This window comes from Chionomys nivalis, chromosome 11, assembly GCF_950005125.1.
Source record: "Chionomys nivalis chromosome 11, mChiNiv1.1, whole genome shotgun sequence".
In the NCBI taxonomy this organism is placed as follows: domain Eukaryota; kingdom Metazoa; phylum Chordata; class Mammalia; order Rodentia; family Cricetidae; genus Chionomys; species Chionomys nivalis.
Window position 1 is genome coordinate 39,658,237 of NC_080096.1, and position 18,851 is coordinate 39,677,087.

Genomic DNA, 18,851 nt, shown 5'->3' on the forward strand with positions numbered 1-18,851 from the left:
TTAAAGCATGTTCTCCTGTGGTCTGCCCTCTTCTCAATAAGCTGTGTTTTCTTAGTTCTTAGTCCAAGAGCTGTGAGGTCATCCTTGGCCCCTCTTCTTCTCATACTCCATAATCCTGTTTTCTACCACGTCCCACTGGATCTGAGCTTTGTGTCTCTGTTCCTGTCCTTGCCCTTCACAGTTCTTCACGCAGCAGCCGAGTCGGATTTATATCCTTCTCTGCTCAAAGCCAGCCTTCCACTCCAAGCAGAATCAGAGTTTCTGTGATGACACCAGACAATCTGGCTGGCTTATCTTACTGTGTTCTCCCTCACTGGCCTTAGTGACCGGCCTCCTGTTATAGCTTGAGCATAGGGTGTTCTGATTGGGATTTCTGTCTGTCCTGTCTGTCTGTGATCGTCTTCCCCAGAGAGCTTCATGGCCTCATCTTTGCCTGAAAGTTCCCTTCTCAGCGAGTACTTTCCTGTCCACACTTATTTTCTCGAGAGTGCTCACCACTCTCATTCACTGCTGCTCTCCCTCCCCAGAGTTGGCAAACTAATCACTCAAGTTGACTTTTCTGTCTGGGGGAATAAAACTTAATGCCCTGGGGCCCGCGAAAGGGACACACACACACACACACACTTTAGGGTCTCTCTATCATCTTTTATTTCTTTTCTTACCTCCATCCAAATGTATTCCTTCTGTGTGCTCTTAACTTCCCTTACAGCCTGTGTACTCCAGCAAAATCTTTCAAGCACTATAAAATTACAGTGTGGTTGCATTCTATTTTTCAAGTGAATGATTCCAATGAATACAAGTAAAAATGTACAATGAACATTGTGTTTCCCATATCCTTACTTGATTAAACATTTTACCTATTACAGTGAAAAGCAAATTATTCTCAAGAACCCACATACATTCATGTCCAAACAACTTGTTATAGGTTAACAGAGTGTGAACAAGCAAAGTATTTTTCTCAGCCAGTTCTTTTACTGGCGGCTGAATTTTGCAGTTACAAAGGAAGGATCTATTGCTTTATTATTTATCTTGAAAGGTAATCTTATCAAAAATCTTAAAAGAATCATAAATCTAAACTTTTTTTCAAGACAAGGTTTCTCTGTAGCTTTGGAGCCTGTCCTGGAAGTTGCTCTGTAGACCAGGCTGGCCTTGAACTCACAGAGATCTGCCCACCTCTGCCTCCTGAGTGCCTGGATTAAAGGCCTGTGCTACCACCATCCAGCTTACAAATTTAAACTTTTATATATGAAAAACAGTCGACTCTACTTTCAATCCCTAAGGTGCATACCCATTCATCAGTTTGTTCTTAATTTAACTTTATTTTATGTATATATTGGTGGTTTGCCATGTGTGTTGGGTCCCCTTGAACTGGAGTTACAGATAGTTGTGAGCTGCCATGTGGGTGCTAGGAATTGAACATGTTTCCTCTGGAAGAGCAGCGAGTGCTCTTAAATGCTGAGCCATCTCTCCTCATCAACAGTTTTCATATCAGGGCAGAAATAGGTACAAGGAATTAATCATCACTTTTGATCACCAACCCATCCTAGCAAGAAAGGCACGTCAGCTAATAATAACCGGGCTGTCTTTGTTCTTGTTTCTTGACCTCAACAAGTCCCTCACTCAACTATGTGTCTTTCTAAACTTTAAATTGTTCCCCAAGATTTTTTATCTTAGAGCTGTAATCGAAGACTGCTTGTTCATTTTCTGGCCACCCAGACCCAAATAATCACACAGAAACTGTATTAATTACAATACTGTTAGACCAATAGCTTAGGCATATTCCTAGATAGCTCTTACTTCTTAAATTAACCCATGTCTATTCATCTGTGTATTACCACGAGACTGTGGCCTACCGGTAAAGTTCCAGCATCCTTCTCCTTCAGCAGCTATGTGGAGTTTCCTTGACTCCACCTACTCTCTCTCTCTCACTTCAGATTTCCCGCCTGACTGTACTTTGCTAAGCCGTTGGCCCAAACAGCTTTATTCATCAACTAATAATAGCAACACATATGCAGAAGGACATCCCACATCACAAAGCCATTAACAAAAGCATCTTAACCTAACCTTAAGTCATTATTTAAAGCTTTGTTTTAGCTATGATGCTCGTCAAAACCTGTGAACATGTATTCATTAAGATTAAAAGAATTTGAGCTAGCCTAACTTCTGGGACACAGTTGTTTTTCGTAATCATTAACCTAAGCCATAGTCTATATAGCTCCTCAAGAGAAATCCATGAGTCCTAGCTGCGTGACTCTTCCTTGTTCTTATTTCCTATCCTCTGCAGCCCCTGCTTTATCAGGGTGGGACAACACTCTATCCTACCTTTTCCTATATTAATTTTCCCATTAAACTAACCGCTATCTTAATCCTTCACTATATTTGTTTAAAACTCTTAATTATTAAAATTCTATTTAAACTATGATTGTTTTAGTTAAACAGTGCAGCTTAGGAGGAAATACTCCTCATAGTAATCCACAGTTCGAAATGCCCAGCAGAACGGGATATTTTCCTGAGATAATCACACTACACTAAAGGCTGGGGATTCCCTTAAAAGATTTACAGTGCGAGTGACCCTGGCAGGTCCCACTGTGGGTAGGAGACAAACGTGTCATGTGGAGAGAGCTTGGGGTTGGAGAGATGACTCAGAGGTTCACAGAGCTGGCTGTTCTTGCAGAGGACTCAGGTTCAGCTCATAGCTGTCCGTAACTCCAGTTTCAAAGGATCAGACACCCTCTTTTGACCTCTGTAGGCACCAGGCACATGTGGTGCACAGACATATGTGCAGCCAAAACACCCACACACATAAAATACTTACTTTTTTTAACTAAAAATTAAATAAATGCCATAGTAGGAACTTTGTTTTGGAGTACAAGCAGGTGCTGTGACTACACTAGTCGGCTCCAGTGCTGTGAGGGCACAAGAGAAAGACAAACATTTGCTTGACTCACCGTTGTCTTGTCTTTTCTTTTCTTTATTGTTTTTTTGAGACAGGGTTTCTCTCTGCAGCTTTGGAGCCTGTCCTGGAACTCCCTCTGTAGACCAGGCTGGCCTCAAACTCACAGAGATCCGCCTGCCTCTGCCTCCCGAGTGCTGGGATTAGATTGAAGGCATGTGCCACCACCGCCCGGCTGGCTCACAGTTTTAAGGGCAGCAGGCTCATACTCGATGAGGGAAAACATAGCAGTGGGAGAACATGATAGACAAAAGCTGCTCACTGCGCGTCAGCCAGGAATCAGAGAGCAGGAAGGCAGCAGGATCATACTGTACCCTCAGAGACACGCCCACGGGGAGTGACTTTCTAATCAGGCCCCACCTCCTAGTGGTCCATTCAGCCACCCACTCCTGTGAAGAAGTGAAGAATCTTGAGCCCTCACAGCCCAGTCACCTCTCAGTGGTGTCACCAGCTGGGGTCAAGCTGTGACCACATGACCTAGCCACGCTTCCCTGTAAGATGTAATTGGCCTGATGACTGGAAGGGAGTGAGCAGGGCCAGAAAGAACATTTAGGACGATGGTGTCACCATGGCCTTGAGTGACAGCTTGGTGTGGCAGAGAGCAAAGTGAGTGTTTGAGGGGGGGTGCTGGAACATTTGACTGGGGGGACCTGGAGGCTGTGCAGAGGGAAGAGAGGTGATGCTGTCCCTGACCCAGCCCTGGAGGAGAGCATGTCCTCGGCACAGGTGGAGGAGTGTTCTTACAAGGGGTGGACGCTCCTTTCCCTGTACTTTTACTTAGGTATCCAGACTCTCCAGAGGGAGGGGGTGGTTGCCTGAGATCCTGGATTGGTGTGAAGCATTTGGAACAAGAGAAGTGCTTTGTGCACTGTTGAATAGGACCAACGAATGGGAAGCCTGCCAGGTACGGCAGAGTGGCTTTTCCGCAAAGATTCCTGAATTATACATAGTCAACCCCCTCAATGAGTGAGCAGAGAAACTGTTTGCATTCCATGCCCTGATGAAGTGGTATAGGAAGAAAAGCTTTTAAAGGTGTCCTCTAAATGCAGCTCTTAAAAATGGAAGGTGCTTTGGAGAATATAGCAGTGGCTTTTTGGTGGAGGGGGGGAATCTCACTATGTGTCCTTGGCTGGCCTAGAACTTGCTATGTAGTTAGGATTGGCTTTGGTAGAGATCTGCCTGCCTCTGCCTCCAAGTACGGGATTAAAGGCATGGGCCATTGTATCTAGCAGCAGTGACAATAAAAATAAAGTTTAATAATTTCCTGACAGTTGCTAAAGTAATTTTAAAAGTTTTCCTTTGCTCTTCCATTTAGCTAGTTGTTTGGTCATAAAAGATGGTTTGCTCTAGAAGGCTATTGAGTAATGTCAGAAAGGCCTCGCTCCCTGCACAAACACCTGCTGCCATGTGCTCTCCCCTTTTATGTGCCCTGTCCAGATCTGAATGGCGGTAACCTGGGACAAGGTAAACCTGACACCTGTTGGCAGCCAGGAGTCGAGTTGAAATGTGGGCTTAGTCTGTGAAAGCCACCCCTGGAAACTGCCAGTCCCTCTTACATCCACAGCATATGCCCATTTGTTAGGTATCAGCTATGTTAAAGCCTCAGAAGCATGTCCTAGTTTGAACTGGCACCATGAGGAGAATCGCTAGTTCTTCTGGTCCCTGGCATCAGAGAGTTTTGTTCCTGTTAAAAAGTAAGGTTTCTACACGTATTTCATCTGCTGTCTAAGAGTGTGATGGAGGAATACACGTGATTGTTAGACACTTGTAAATGTGTTCTGCATCATCTCTGCTCGATTCTTGGATGCTTTCTGTTGCCTTCTCCATCAGTTCCTTCTCTCCCTTGATTTCCTTAAGCCCTCACATAGCGTCTCCCAGAAGCTAGCTTCTGATGCCACGAGTTATTGCTTCATTCCTTCCTTCTGCCCTCGCTAAGTTCTCCCACTGATCCCTTATGGACAGCAGAGTAGGGAAAGCCTCTGGATTCAGCTCCTGGCCCAGTCTCTCAGGCGAGGTGCAGTCCTTCCCTGCACCTAGTTGTCTCCTCTGGAAAACAGGTTTCTGTTGGGAGAGCTCTGTGGGAATTCAGTGTGGTGCAGCACCTAGCATCGCGAGACTCTGTGGATCAATATAGTAAATACTGATTTTTCTTAGATGCATCTGCTGTGTGATTTTAGGTGAGTTATTTGGTATCTCTCACCTGCACAGGGTTTATAAAGCTCAGAACAGAGGCATGCCATGCTCAGCATGGTGAGAGCGCAGTAGATCGGTCACTGCGGATGTCACTTCCCAAAGTCACTTGCCTCGTGCCCAAGAATCCTTCCTGGAAATGACAGGATCAGGTCCAGCTGTTACAGCTAGTTAGCAGCCCTGTCTCCTCCCTACTCTTTGATATTCTGTATTTGCAGTAGGATTTGATTTTCTAGGCAGTAAATTGTCTTCATTTTTAAAGTTTCAGACCTTTCGCCCTATAATTAGAAATGTTGTTTGCAGCTTAGTGGAATGGCCATTGGATGCCAGTCCCCAAACTGTAAAACCTACTGCGAAAGCTTCTCTCCGTCTTACTTTAGTTATTTAGTGATGTGGGTGTGGGTGTGCCGTCCCTGATGCTTTACCCTGTCCCCTTTCCTCCTCCTCCTCCTTTTTGAGACAGAATCTCACTATGTGCCCTGGCTCTCCTGGAATTCCTTAGGTAGACCAGGCTGGCCTCTCTCTCCTAAGTGCTGTGTTTAAAGGTGTATATCACCATGTCAGGCACCTTCTCTTTCTGTCTCTCTGTCTCTGTCTCTTTTCCTCTAAGACAGGGTTTCTCTATGTAAGAAAAAAAACAAAACAAAACAAAAAAAGCCTGGCTGGTTTGGAACTCTTTGTAGAGCAGGCTGGCCTCGAACTCACAGAGATCTGCCTGTGTCTGCCTTTCAAGTGCTAAGATTAAAGGTGTGTGCCACCATGCCTGGTAAGTCATCTCTCTCTTTTTTAAGTTTTTTCTTCTTAATTATGTGTTTATGTCTGTATCTCTGTGTGGGGATGTGCATATGCCAGCAGGTGCCTGAGGAGCCCAGGGCCGTAAATCTCCAGCTCACCCTGATCTGGGTGCTGGGAGCTGAAAGTGGGTCCCCTGTAAGAGCGGTACACACTCTTAACTTCTGAGCTCTCCTGTCTTTCAGAGACAAGGCATTATTTGCACCCCAGGCTTGCCTTGGTTCTCACTCCTGGCCCCTCTCTCTTTTCTTGGGGTCCAGATTATCTCAGCAATTTATTGTCTGCTCTGTATTTGTGACATCCCCTCCTGGGACTTGGGGGCAGAACAGTAAGTTAAACTGAGGTAGGTCCTGCCCCTTGAGATTTCACTCTTTGTACAAATACGGATAGAAAACACACATAAGTTACATAGTGTAGTTTCAGATAAATGTAATAAGTAAAAAATAGAGGGTAGAAGGTGATTTGGTTTGGGGAAAAGGTCAACTTTTATTTGTGCTAATCGCTTGTAAGATCAGGAGCCAACTGTTGAAACCCTGTTACACTGCCTAAAACACCGACTGCTAAGAAATTCGATTTCTTCGAGTTTGTCCTTTTCTGCTGGCAACATCTCATTGCCCACAGTCATCATGACTAACTTAACAATGAGATGTTAAGTCTTTGCTGTCCAGTCTTTTCTCTATCATCACACATTGATAATACCAAAATCAGTACTTTTAAGGCACTATGTAAGTAATGTACACTTAGTATAAAAGGTTAGAAAAAGATGGAGAAATAAAATTAGGGTAGGTGTTTCCGACCCCCAACTCTACCATCTAGTCTAGGAAGTGGCAAACTACGGACCAAATCTAGCCCACTGCCTGTTTTCTTCCTCTGTTTTACTTGGGTAACTTTTACTGAAGCCTAGGCTGTGGCAAAGGACGTGGATCTGAGGTACTGTCTTGATGAATGTTTGCAGACCGACACACCTCCCGGATGGGGATGCTTCGGAATGCTGCTGCATTTCAGCTTCCAGAGCCTCCCCAGAGCCTCCTAACACATCCACCCCAAAGGGAAGCCTCGGTCCAAATTCTGTCCCACAGATTGTGGAGTTTTACTTACTGCGAACCTGTTGATGGATTCATCCCACATTTGCTTCTGTGTAGTGCTGGGCTCCTTGCTCAGCAGGGCAGGAACCAGTAAAGTGGTTCCCATGCCGAACCCCAGCGTTTAGTCGCTGTCGGGTGAGCTTGCCTCATTTCTGATTTAGGCCTTTCTAAGGAAAGCTGCTCTGGGCATTTTGTCACGACTTTGGACTTTTCTCTGCGTGGGAGTGTTCAAAGTGCATCAGTCAGGGTTTTACTGAGTGCCCTGGTTTATGTTCAGTTGCCTCACGATTTTTATGGTACTAGGAACATGATAAAGTCATGTCTGTCAGGCTATAATTTATATTCAGCAAAATTTACCCTAAAACAAATCAAAACAAAAACCCTTTTAGGCAGGGCCATGTTGGCATACACCTTCAATCCCAGCGTTTGGGAGACAGAGACAGGCAGATCTCTGTAAATTCAAGGCCAGCCTAATCTGCCTAGTGAGTTTCAGGACCACCTTGCATATTTGTATGAGTCCGTGCAAGTGCACACATATGGGGTCCAGAGTAGGACATTGGTGTCACTTTGCCTTGTTCCTTTGAGACAGAGTCTCCCACTGAATGTAAACTTGGAGCAAGCCTTGATGATCTTCAGATCTCTCTCCGCCCCTCCCCCGCTCCCCACCAGAGTGCTAAGGGTTTCTCTGTATAGCTCTGACTGTGCTTGAACTTGCTCTGTAGCCCAGGCTGGCCTCAAACTCAGAGATCCACCTGCCTCTGCCTCTCAAATGCTGGGATTAAAGACATGCCCTGCTTTCCAGCTACACCCGATTTTTATGTAGGTGCTGGGAATCTGAACTCAGGTCCTTACACTTGTTCAGCACCTGTGCCATTACCCAGCCCCTCACCTAACTTCTGGCAGCTGAGTGGTAGGAATTCTTTCAGTATTCTAGATGCAAATTGTCTGTAGATTTGTGAGTTGCAGGTACCGTTCCCTCCATCTGACACTGCTCTAAAATTGTTTGTTGGGGAAGCTGGTGAAAGGCCAGTGGGTAGAGACTTGCCTCCAAGCCTGACAACTTGAGTTCAGAACTCACAGTAGAAAGAGAAAGTTCACTCTATCAAGTTGTCTTCTGATGTATGCATACTATGTCATACATGGGCATAAGTGTGCACACATGCACATGAACACACAGTACCCTAAAATGAATAAGTAAATGCAAAAACACAAAGAAAACGAAAGAACACTCTTTACTGGGCCTAGATACTCATTTGCATTTTATCTATAACTGCTTTTGCGCTATATAGAATAGCAAGCATAACTGTGACAGATTCCTGGTGACCTCCAAAGCCTACAATATTTGGTGTCTGATCTTTTACAAAAAATGTTGGTTAACCCAATATTTATGTGATTATGTTAATTTTCCTTACTGCAAAGCAAATTATGACTTTAATGTCTTAAAAGAATATATACCCATTAGCAGGCTTGGTGGCGTGTGCTTGTAATCTCAATTTGGAGCCGGTCTGGGCTACATAGTCGGGGGGAGCCACTTTTCTTTATCACCTCCCGTGTTTCCAGTGGTTAAGGAGCTGATGACAGCCTAGCTCAATTCTCTGCACAGGGTTGCATAAAACTGCATCAAATTATTGGCCAGAATTAGGCCCATCTGGAGGCTTGATTGGTTTCGGCATCCAGGCTAACCCAGGTTGTTGGCAGACTGTATTTCCTGTGGCTGTGAGAACAGCAGCTTTAGTAACTTCAGTTGCCCCCAGCTCCTTGGAAAGTATGGCCCTCTCTAAGGGACGCTCATATGTACCAGCTGCTCAGAGCCAAGAGGGGCGCGAGTGTGAGCCTGCTAGCGAGGTGGTGCTTATCTAGCGTTAAATCCCTGGTTCCCTTCCAGCACTGTCGCTACACTCCCTAGGCTGCAGCAAGGCACAGGTCCCGCTCACACTGGCCCAAACGGTCGGCAGGGATCATAAGGAGGGCCACCCGAGTCTGCCAACCACAGTAACAGTGGCATATCAGTATCTGACAAGACAGTTGTTTTCCTTTTATTTCTATCATTGAATACCATTTTTAAGCAAGAACGGTATCATTCTTGAGGCTTACTTTGTAACTGCCTCTCTATCGTCGTCGGCACAAATACAACACCTTCACCTTTTGGACCACGGCTGCCATGCTTTCCTAGCTCATTCCTGTTATTGAGCATCTAGGTTACCCCATCTTACCAGACTGCAACAGAAATGTTCCTGAGGGCCCATGTCCTCTTGCTGCTCAACTGTGATTCTCATGCAAGGGGTGATCTCCAAGTGTCGTGTTCCTGAATGTTCCTTCTTCTCTCCTTTAGATAAGAAGGCTGACTGCACAATCACCATGGCTGACTCAGACTTGCTGGCTATGATGACTGGTAAAATGAATCCTCAGTCGGTAAGTATGATGGGCAGGCATTTGTGGAGCATCACTGACCTGTTTATTAGAAGTACCAGATGAACTGGAGTAGTCCCTGCACTCAGTTTGATAAGAAACAGGTTTGTATGCATTCAGTGCAGAGGCCAGGGAGATAGTTTAATCTCTAAAGTGCATGCTGCACAAACATGAGAACCTGAGTTTGGATCGCCAGCACCCATGTAAAGAAGCTGGACATGGCAGTACATGTCTGTAATCTCAGTGCTGGGGAGGCAGAGACGTACAAATCCCTGGAACTCACAGTGAGAGGACCTGTCTCAGAAAGGAAGGTGGAGAGCAACCCTCTGTTGACCTCTGCCCTTGGCACACACACACACACATATACACACTGCATGCATGGTGTATGTACCAAGCACAGCTGGTAAGATCCATGGTAAGATCTAAGGTGCCGTACCTGGCTTGTTGTGAGCCCAAGGAACAGCTTCAGGAAAGGCTTAACATACAGAGTTAGCAAGGCATGGTCGAAAGGAACACTTTGAGAGAAGAAGAGATGATGGTGAACACAAAAAGGGCTTCCTGTGCCCCTCTTGGTGACCAAGTTCTTTTCTTTTCCTACACCCATTCCTTGATAATCTTGCCTTTTCAGTTCAGCTCCTCCAGGACTGTCCCTCTTCTGGCTGAGCTTAGCCCTTGTCCTAGGTCTGTCTCATCCCATTAGATCCCGAGCCACAGAAGACGAAGCACATATTTTTGTCTCTCTCCAGCAGTACAATGCCTGATGGTCTAGGTTGCTATCAACAGTTGTTAGATTATAGAGTGTATTTATCTAAAACGCACACATGCCTCATGTGGTTCTCCTGGACCCAGAGTTGTTAAGGAAGCCTTCCTTCTTTATTAACAGGGTCGAGAGGACTAGCTATACCAAGCCTTCCCTTCTATTCTGACTTCATTTTGTTGTTGTGGTCCTAGCTGGTTTTGACCTTGTTTCTCGTTTTCCCGGTAACTCATGATTGAACAAAACTAAATCTGGCTCCTGTTCCTATTCCTTTTTAAGTGGGGTTTCTTAGCCACTAAGTGTGTCTCAGTAATGCCATGACCGAGCAGTGTGCACCTGTGCTGCTTCCCTGCCACACTTGCCCTGGCACTGATGTCACCGCCCACAGTCCTCCAGAAACCTGGATGGGACAGGCCATCAGCACAGGAGCTGGCTGTCATCTTCTTCCCAGCTGCTGAGCCCATTCTGTGCACACCCCACAGCCCTGGCAGAGGTTCGCCCTTCACACATCCGGTGCCCCTGTTCTGTATTTTATCTACAGGGGCGGGCAGGCCTGGTGTCAGCGGCTTTTCCTTCAGCACCTGTAGCACCCAGAGGATCTGAAGATTAGAGCAGCAGACTTTTCTGTTGGTGTGCTAATGGCCTTTCCTGATGCTTAGTAGAGGATTTGACTGGGAATCTTTAAATACAGTGGAAATTCAGTGTTTGGCTGTAGTTGAAACAAAGTGGTGATCTGGCCAGCAGAAAAGCACAGACAAAGAACCTGTGGGCCAGATTAACCTGGCTTGGAGTCTTATGATGACACTCAAGCCTTCTCCATTGTTTCCTCCTGTAGCTTTAAAAGGCCAGGGTGGTGCGTTTCTGCTGTATAGCTGGTTTGTATTTTTAAATAACATACGTTAAATATATTGTGTTCCGAGACACCTGACCTTTAAGTCATCAGACAGACGGCATTGTGCCATATAGAAAGGAAATATTTAGTTTGTCCCTGCTGGGGGAATGGGAGTGTTAGTGATCCCTAACAGGGCCTGGAAGAATCCAGCAAGGCTGCTTGCTTCTGAGACTCCCAGAAACCTTTCTCAGCCAGCTCTTCCTTATTTCAGAGACTGAGTTAAAACACTAAAGTCATAGCAGGAATCATGTATATCCCTCATTTTGCTACTTCTGAGTCTCCCTAGGGTTTTGTTGCACAGTAAATTTAGCAAATGTCATATGATCTAATCCGCAGTCTTGTTAAATGGAACAGTTTGTGGCTCTGCCCTTCAGAGTGGCTGAGGCTTCTCACTGTGCCCGAGGAACTGGAACACTTGTGAACAGGGGGCGGGCCTGTCCTCTGCAGAGACCAGCCCTCTGGGGAGAGCTGAGCAGAGCAGAGTCAGTGGTGGAGTTTCAACCGTCCACTGAATCCCCGGACCTTCTAAATGGGTTCTCAGTGTGCTTTCTCTCCCAACAACCTCCTGCAAATCTCATTTCATATTTTAAGCCCATATGTGATGTTTTAAAGAAAATTCGTCTAATATTGATCTGTTCTGCTTCGCATTTGAAGTAGAGAGACCCAGCTTTTAAGAGAAGGGAATTTGGGAATTCTGCTCCCTTCCATTTATATAAAGCATGGTCGTTGGGAATTCTTCTTTTCAAGGGATCTTGTTCTAAATCTGTTCCAGAAAGCTAAGGTTTGTATTTTGCAGAAAATTAAGGCCTGAACAGTCTAGAAACACTAGCAAATGCTGAACGAAACCCACCGACTCATGCATTTTGTTTTTTATTACTCACAGGCCTTCTTTCAAGGTAAATTGAAAATCGCTGGTAACATGGGGCTGGCGATGAAACTGCAGAACCTTCAGCTTCAGCCCGGCAAAGCTAAGCTGTGAGGAGCTCCTCCGGCAACCTCGGCTCGTCAGATGTAGATACGTAGCCGTCCACGGCCATTATCAGGACTTAGATGACACTTCTGAATAGCGGGAGGTAGATTTGTTGCTGAGCGGGTGTGACCAATCATGTTTTTCCGGAGCTGGAGGTGAATGGGGCCTCCCAGCTACCACTGCTGCTCTGAGGACTTGCATATGGTTGTGCATGACAAAGCTACTGTAGCAATGATGGTTTGGGGTAAATTTGAGTTTCAGAATAAAATTCAGAACAGTGAAATCCGAAGACTGTAAACAAAGCTCTTGCTTTGCTTAGAAGTATATCTAAGGACCATTGTGCGGAACACTTGGTGTGAGAGTTCCTAGGGGACTGGAGAAGAAGCAGACTTCCGGAGTTGACCAGGAGTTCGTGTCTTGCACTTAATTACCTGCATCAAGTTGTCCCTAATAGTTCTTAAAATAAAATTCTAAACTCTTAAAAAAATTTTTTTTTTGAAAATGTGCATTTCATGCCATCAGAAACAGTTCTTTTCTTCCCAAATAAAATACAAGAGTTATGGTCAGAGCTTAGATAGAATTTACAGCTGAACAGGGCTATTTTTAAAATATGTTTTTAAAATGGGTATTCTTTAAAAATTCAGGGTATTAGAGCCGTTGGATGCCATTGCTAAAAATAATTGAATAACATCTCTTTCAGAGGCACAAGTTTCAAATTTTAACTTCATAAACTGAGTCTCATAATTTTCCTTTTTCATACACTCAATTGTCTGCATTTATCTTTCTATTTTTCTTGATTCTAATGCTCTTTGTTATAACTTAGGTTTGGATAAAAATAATGCTTTTAGAAGATTTAAAAAGAAAATTAAAATAGCTCTTCCTTATCTCCTTTGTTTTTATTGTATTTGTTCTTTTTGCCTGGTGTTCTCTAGTCTGTGGAGCAAAGGAAACACTGGGCTTTGGAACCCAGATGTTATCTGGACATGATCCAGCAGCTGCTCTCAGACAGTCGCTAGTTCTTGACTGGGGAGGTGGGACACTTGGGAAGGACACTTGACCAAGAGACTGCCTCCCTTAGACTAGTAAACAGCTGCTTGCCTGGGCCCTGGTTTCTGAGCCGTTAAAGGGAGAGTTAAGTCACGGTCTCCTGAAAGGCTAGTCTTCTCATGGGAGCTCAGCAGTCCCTGGCTTGAGTGAATGCTTTTTGGAGAGGGGGTTTGAGACAGAGTCTTACTATGTTATTCTAACTGACCTGAACTCTCCACATAACCCAAGTTGGTCTTGAACTTGTGATAATCCTCCTGTGTCTGCCTCCTAAGTGTTGGGATCACAGGTGTGTGACATCATGCCCAGTAGGCCCAGCTTATGTTGTCCCTTCACCCAAAGGAGATCAGAGGTTAAAAATTGGGTTGTTTGATTCATCTTAAGTGTTCGTGGTCCTTGGTAGTGTGGTCAGAACTCACTCAGGTCCCTGAGACCATTAGCATTCTGTGTTCTATGACCAGCAGGACATTTGGTGATAAATGAAACCACAGCAGGTCGACCTCAAGTCCCATAGACGGATTCGAGGAGTGGATCCACTTCCTAGTCAGAGTGGCTTCCTACTCTGAGAAGAAAGACCACAAAGAAAGTAAAATGCCTGATTTCTCTGTAGTTTGTATTTGTTCCCGTCTGTCCTCTCTGGTCCTACATAACAAGAGGTTCTAGCTATAGGCCTTAGGATGATCAGAAAGATAGAAGGCCCTACATAGAAACAGCACAGTGCAAATTCAGAGATGCCAGTGATCTCTTCCCGATGTTGTTTTCAGTCCAGTCAGGGGGACAGAGAGATGAACAGTTACTCCAGACTGCAGTGCTGCGTGCCAAGTGACGGGTGCCATGACGGAGGCCACGGGGACAGGCCTTTGCAGTGTGGTTAGAGACACCTGTGAAAGCCATTTTTAAGCTGAGAATGGAAGGCTAGGAAGGGTAGAACGAAGTAAAGGATGTTGAGTTAAAAGGTGACTCCTAAAACCTGCAAGGGGTCAACATGAGTAGACTACGCTGAGCGGAAGGACAGGCCCAAGAGGAGAGGAGAAGGGGCTGGAGTCCCTTACCGTAGGTCTGGTTCGTTCTGTCGAGCACTTGTAAGGTGGTTATTCTCAGTGCAGCCGGCCGGGAGCTGAAGACAGGGCTTCACGTGGTGGTCACTCTCCTGCTGTCCACCTTGCGACCATGGCAGAGGAAGAGGAGAAGGTAGTGTTCTTAAAGCTTTTGATCCCATGTCTTTGTTCAAAGTCCGTGTGCTCATTTGGCAGCACAGTTACTAAACTGGAATGATCTAGAGATGATTGGCATGGCCCTGTGCAAGGGTAACATACGAATTTGAGAAGTGTTCCCGGTTTTTAAACCTTACAGATCTGTTTTATAGTTTTAAACTGTTGGATACTTGCAGTCAAACCTTTTATTAGGATATTGAATAAATTTAGTCTTATTAGAACAGAAAACAAGAAAGTCATGTGTCACACTTAACTTCAAAACCCTACATGTATCAGGAGAGGATGGAGGTGGGGTATCTATGACCAGATGATGATCCCCACATGTGAAGCAAGAACCCACAAAAGTCTACTGAACAGTTTATTAAGGGGTGCAGTGGAAAACAAACTCACGAATACAGAACAAAGCAGACATCACTGCTGATCCAGCTGCTGCAGTCCTGTCTGTCTCCCGTGGGTGATGAGGACCAACCGCAAAGCTTGCTCCAGTTCTGACCACCCAAGAGAGCACACGTGACCCTTCTAGGTCTTATCTGGTCCCGTCTCCAGAGAGAACCACGCCCACGGCAAGTCACCCCAGAAGTCATTGGCTAAACCGTTTCAGTCATGGTTTCAGCCTCCACCCTCACGGGTGTGGGGTGACATCCTGAGCAAAGTGGTTGTCGAAATGCAAGGGGTTGGTGCTCTCTACCAAGGCGTCTGTCAGTGGTGGAGACAGATGTTAGCAAGGCAGGCAGAAGTAGCGGTAGCTGGCAGAACCTGGCGACTGGAGCCCCAGGTGAGACCGCTGCCTGTGACTAGCTTCTACCAGGGCGGGCCCTAGCCGACCACAGCGAAACCTGAAACAGGAGTGTTTGAACACTTATCTTTCGAACTTAAGTCTGGGGTGTCCAAGAAATACTGAAGTAGAAATATTAAGGAATGTGTTGAGTTGACAAGGTGAGCTGAGCTGAGCTATTTGGAGATGTACATTTGGATCTTGTGCACAAAGAGCAGTGTGAGCTCTTAACCAGCCCCAATAACTATTTCATGAAGTGATGAAGATTAGACAGTAATAATTAAAGTTTTTGTTTGTTTGAGACAGTCTTCTGTAGCCCAGGCTGGCCCTAACTCACTGTGTAGCTGAGGATGGCCTCGTACTCCTGATCCTCCTGCCTCCACAGCCCAGCCGCCGGGATTATAAACAGGTGTATGCCCACCACAGCCAGCTCAAGAGTTCTTTTCAGGATGTGAACTACTTTGTAAAAGGTAGTTAGTTCCGTCAGTATTCTGGTTTCCCCTGTGTATGTCAATCAAACAGGAACTCCAAGCCCATAGCTAATGGTGTTCTCGTCTGAGACCTGTAGACAAGGAGACATTTAGAGGAGCCTGGTGTTGTGGGACACTTAGGGGTATGTCAGGTGTGTGGTCTGGTCCTCTCTGCGGGAAAACTGCTTTGTGACCTTGACCTAATAGTAAGTGAAGATCTCGTTTGTTTCACCTTCTGTAAGAAGGGAGAAGGGGTAGAGTGGTTAGAAGCCCTTGCTGCCCTGACAGATGAGCTAAACTCAGACCCCAGCACCTGTGTCTGGTGGCTCGCAGCTGCTTGTAACCCCGGCTCCAAAGGATCTGGCCCCCTCTTCTGGCCCCTTAGGGTGCCTGCACACACGTGGCATTCACTCACCTTGACACAGCATGACTACAAGCAATATATCTTTTCGGGAAAAGTTGAGGGGCTGGAGAGATGGCTCATCTGCTAACACTGGCTGCTCTTGCAGAGGACCCCAATTCAGTTCCCAGCACCCACACAGTGGCTCAGAACCATCCTTAACTCCAGTTCTAGCGGATCCAAGGTCTTCTGATCGCTGCAGGCACATATGGTTCACATACATACATGTAGGCAACACACACAGCAAGCTTTTTTTCTTCTTGAGTTGGAGCCTCAGTTAAGAGCACTTGCTGCTCTACTGGAGGACCCACGTTTGGAACCCAGCACCCACGTTGGGTGGCTTCCAGTTCCTGAGGCTCCAGTGCTGCCTTCTGGCCTCCTTGGCTACCCATACACGTGACACACACACATATAAATAATAAATCTGGGTGTGATTGTGCCTCGGTGGATGAGGGTTAGTAATGTGGCTGTAAAATGTCATGTGTGCTTTAGCGCTCAGTAGGCCGTATTTAAGGTTATTTGAGAACGGTTTCTGTACATGAAGAAATTACTGGTCTGGGATATTCTGAGAATTGTCTGAGTCCAGATAATTAGTTGGGTTTAGGATTGAGGGCAGTTTGCTTTATTGACCATATGCATTCTTACGTTTTTCTTAAGAACCATCAATTTTTTTTTTTTTAAAGATAGGGTCTCTCTCTATATAGTCCTGACTGTCCTGGAACCCTATATGTAGACCAGGCTGGCTTTAAACTCACAGAGATCCACCTGCCTCTGCCTCCTAAGTACTGGGATTAAAGGCATGCATCACCACGCCTGACTAATAACCATTAAAATTTAATTGTCTCTGTCACTAAACAGTAGCTGAATGAACAGATATAGAATAATTCAGTATGACATTCAGAGGCTGAGATTTTGCCAAATGTCGTGGTTCTAGCTGACCTGCGCGGCAGCTACTTTCTGAACACAACAAGGCCCGCAGATGTTATTCACCAGAGAAGCCACCGGCCAGGCTGTGCTCCATGTGCTGTACTCCATGGGTTGGACCCACACGGGGAAGAATTAGGGATTTGTGCTGAACAGCCGAAGAGGGGCCTGAAAGATTTACGGGGCTATCAGGAACCACAGCCAAGTCTGGCCCAATTTAGTTTTTCTCAGTAGAGAGTTACAAAATCTTCTGGAACAGTCCGGTCTTCTATGTGTCTGGAGACTGCTGCAGCACACGGCTCTTTAATTCTTGGTAAGAATAGAGAATATTGGGCTAGATTGTTGGCTCTTGGGAAGTGTGGAGTCTGATTCCATCTGGCTGGATGTTTTATCTGGTATGGGATTTTAGGCAGACTTTTTGAAGAACTATGTTAAAAAAAAAAAAAAAAAAAGGAAGGAAGGAAAAAAGAAAAGAGAGAACAAAACTCACTGCCCAAAGCGGAGGTCTTAAGTCAGTTCTCTTAAGTCTTTGCTGCCAATACTCACGTTACTGTTTTCAGCGGTATGTAGACATGGCAAACATTTGACTTATAGTTGCTGCATTTATGGCCATAACAATTAAGGACAGTTAAGTGAGGACAATTGATTATACTGTGCTGTTTATTTAAATTGCAGGCAAAAGGGCTGGGGATGTAGCGGGGTGATAGAGTGCTTTCCTAGCATGTGCAAGGCTCTGGGAGTAATCACATCACTGAGAAAAAAAATTAAATTGGGCTGAAGAGATGGCTCAGTGGTGAAGATTGTGTGCTGCGCTTACAGAGGAGCTGAGTTCGGTTCCTAGCACCAACATCAGGCAGATCTCAATTGTCTGTAATTCCAGCCCCAGGGAGATCCAGTGTCTCCAGCTTTCTTCGGCATCTGCACTTACGTGCGTATACCACCCCCACATATACATATATACAAATAATTAAAATTTAATCTTTAAAGAAAACAAGGTTGCAGAAGTTACAGGAAGAGAAGTAAGTATTAATCAACTACCCAATGCTAACCTTTTTTCTCCTGCAAGGTATTTTATAATTCACTGGTTAGGATGGGGTACCTTCTGTAGTATGAAGGACACAGGTCTGGTCAAGGGTAGGGGCTTCACTGGGAGGGAAACAAATGGGCACAAAGATACAGTATGTGAGTGGTTGGCCTAGGCAGCTCAAAGAAGCCTTGGGTTTGCTGAGATGATTCCCAAGGGCAGGGTGTGATGCCAGCTCACAGATGTGGGCCAAGGAAAGACCAACGAGGGTGGACGTTTGCTTAGCTACTACAAGTAAAGGGAAGAATATAGGATGAGAAATCTGGTTGAAGATTAGTTGCCGGGCGGTGGGTGGTGCATACCTTTAATCCCAGCTCTCGGGAGGCAGAGGAAGGATCTTTGTGAGTTCAAGGCCAGCCTGGTCTACAGAGCGAGTTCCAGAACAGCTAGGGCTATTACACAGAGAAACCCTGTCTTGAAAACCAAGAAATAAAAAAAAGAAAAGAGGGAGGGAGGGAGGGAGGGAGGGAGGGAGGGAGGGAGGGAGGGAGGGAGGGAGGGAGGAAAGAAAGAAAGAAAGAAAGAAAGAAAGAAAGAAAGAAAGAAAGACAGAAGGAGAAAATCAGTTGAGGGCTGGAGAGTTGGTCCAGCAGTTAAGAGCACTTCTTGCTCTTCCAGCACCCACATCGTGATTCACAACCGTCTGTAACTTCAGTGGTAGGGAGAGCAGACACACTGGGCATCAAGTACAGAGATGGTACGCACACATACAGCAGGTCAAAAACTCGTAAGTTCATTAAAATGAATAAATATATTTTAAAAAAGAAAATCAGTTGAACTTCTTGTCAATAAAAATGACAGTGAGTGGATTAGAGGCCCCAACCACGGAGGCATCTTAACCCTGAGGACGTCCACTGTAAGGCAGACTTTACTGTGGCTGAAGGGCCGTCGG

At 45.5% G+C, this 18,851-nt stretch overlaps 1 protein-coding gene and 1 non-coding gene across 2 annotated transcripts in view; both read left to right on the forward strand.

Annotated features, from left to right (window-relative positions):
* Window positions 1–12,926, forward strand: part of Scp2 (sterol carrier protein 2) — a 78,666-nt gene extending 65,740 nt beyond the window's left edge. Inside the window, exons 15-16 of the mRNA XM_057783891.1 lie at window positions 9,353–9,432; window positions 11,962–12,926. Of these exons, the coding sequence (XP_057639874.1) occupies window positions 9,353–9,432; window positions 11,962–12,057 (176 nt within the window). The 3' untranslated portion in view covers window positions 12,058–12,926. The remainder of the gene's footprint in view (window positions 1–9,352; window positions 9,433–11,961) is intronic.
* Window positions 12,927–14,330: 1,404 nt separating this feature from the next.
* LOC130884559 (U6 spliceosomal RNA) lies at window positions 14,331–14,434 on the forward strand. The gene has a single exon (XR_009058079.1). It is a non-coding gene; the product is annotated as a U6 spliceosomal RNA (small nuclear RNA).
* Window positions 14,435–18,851: the final 4,417 nt, after the last annotated feature.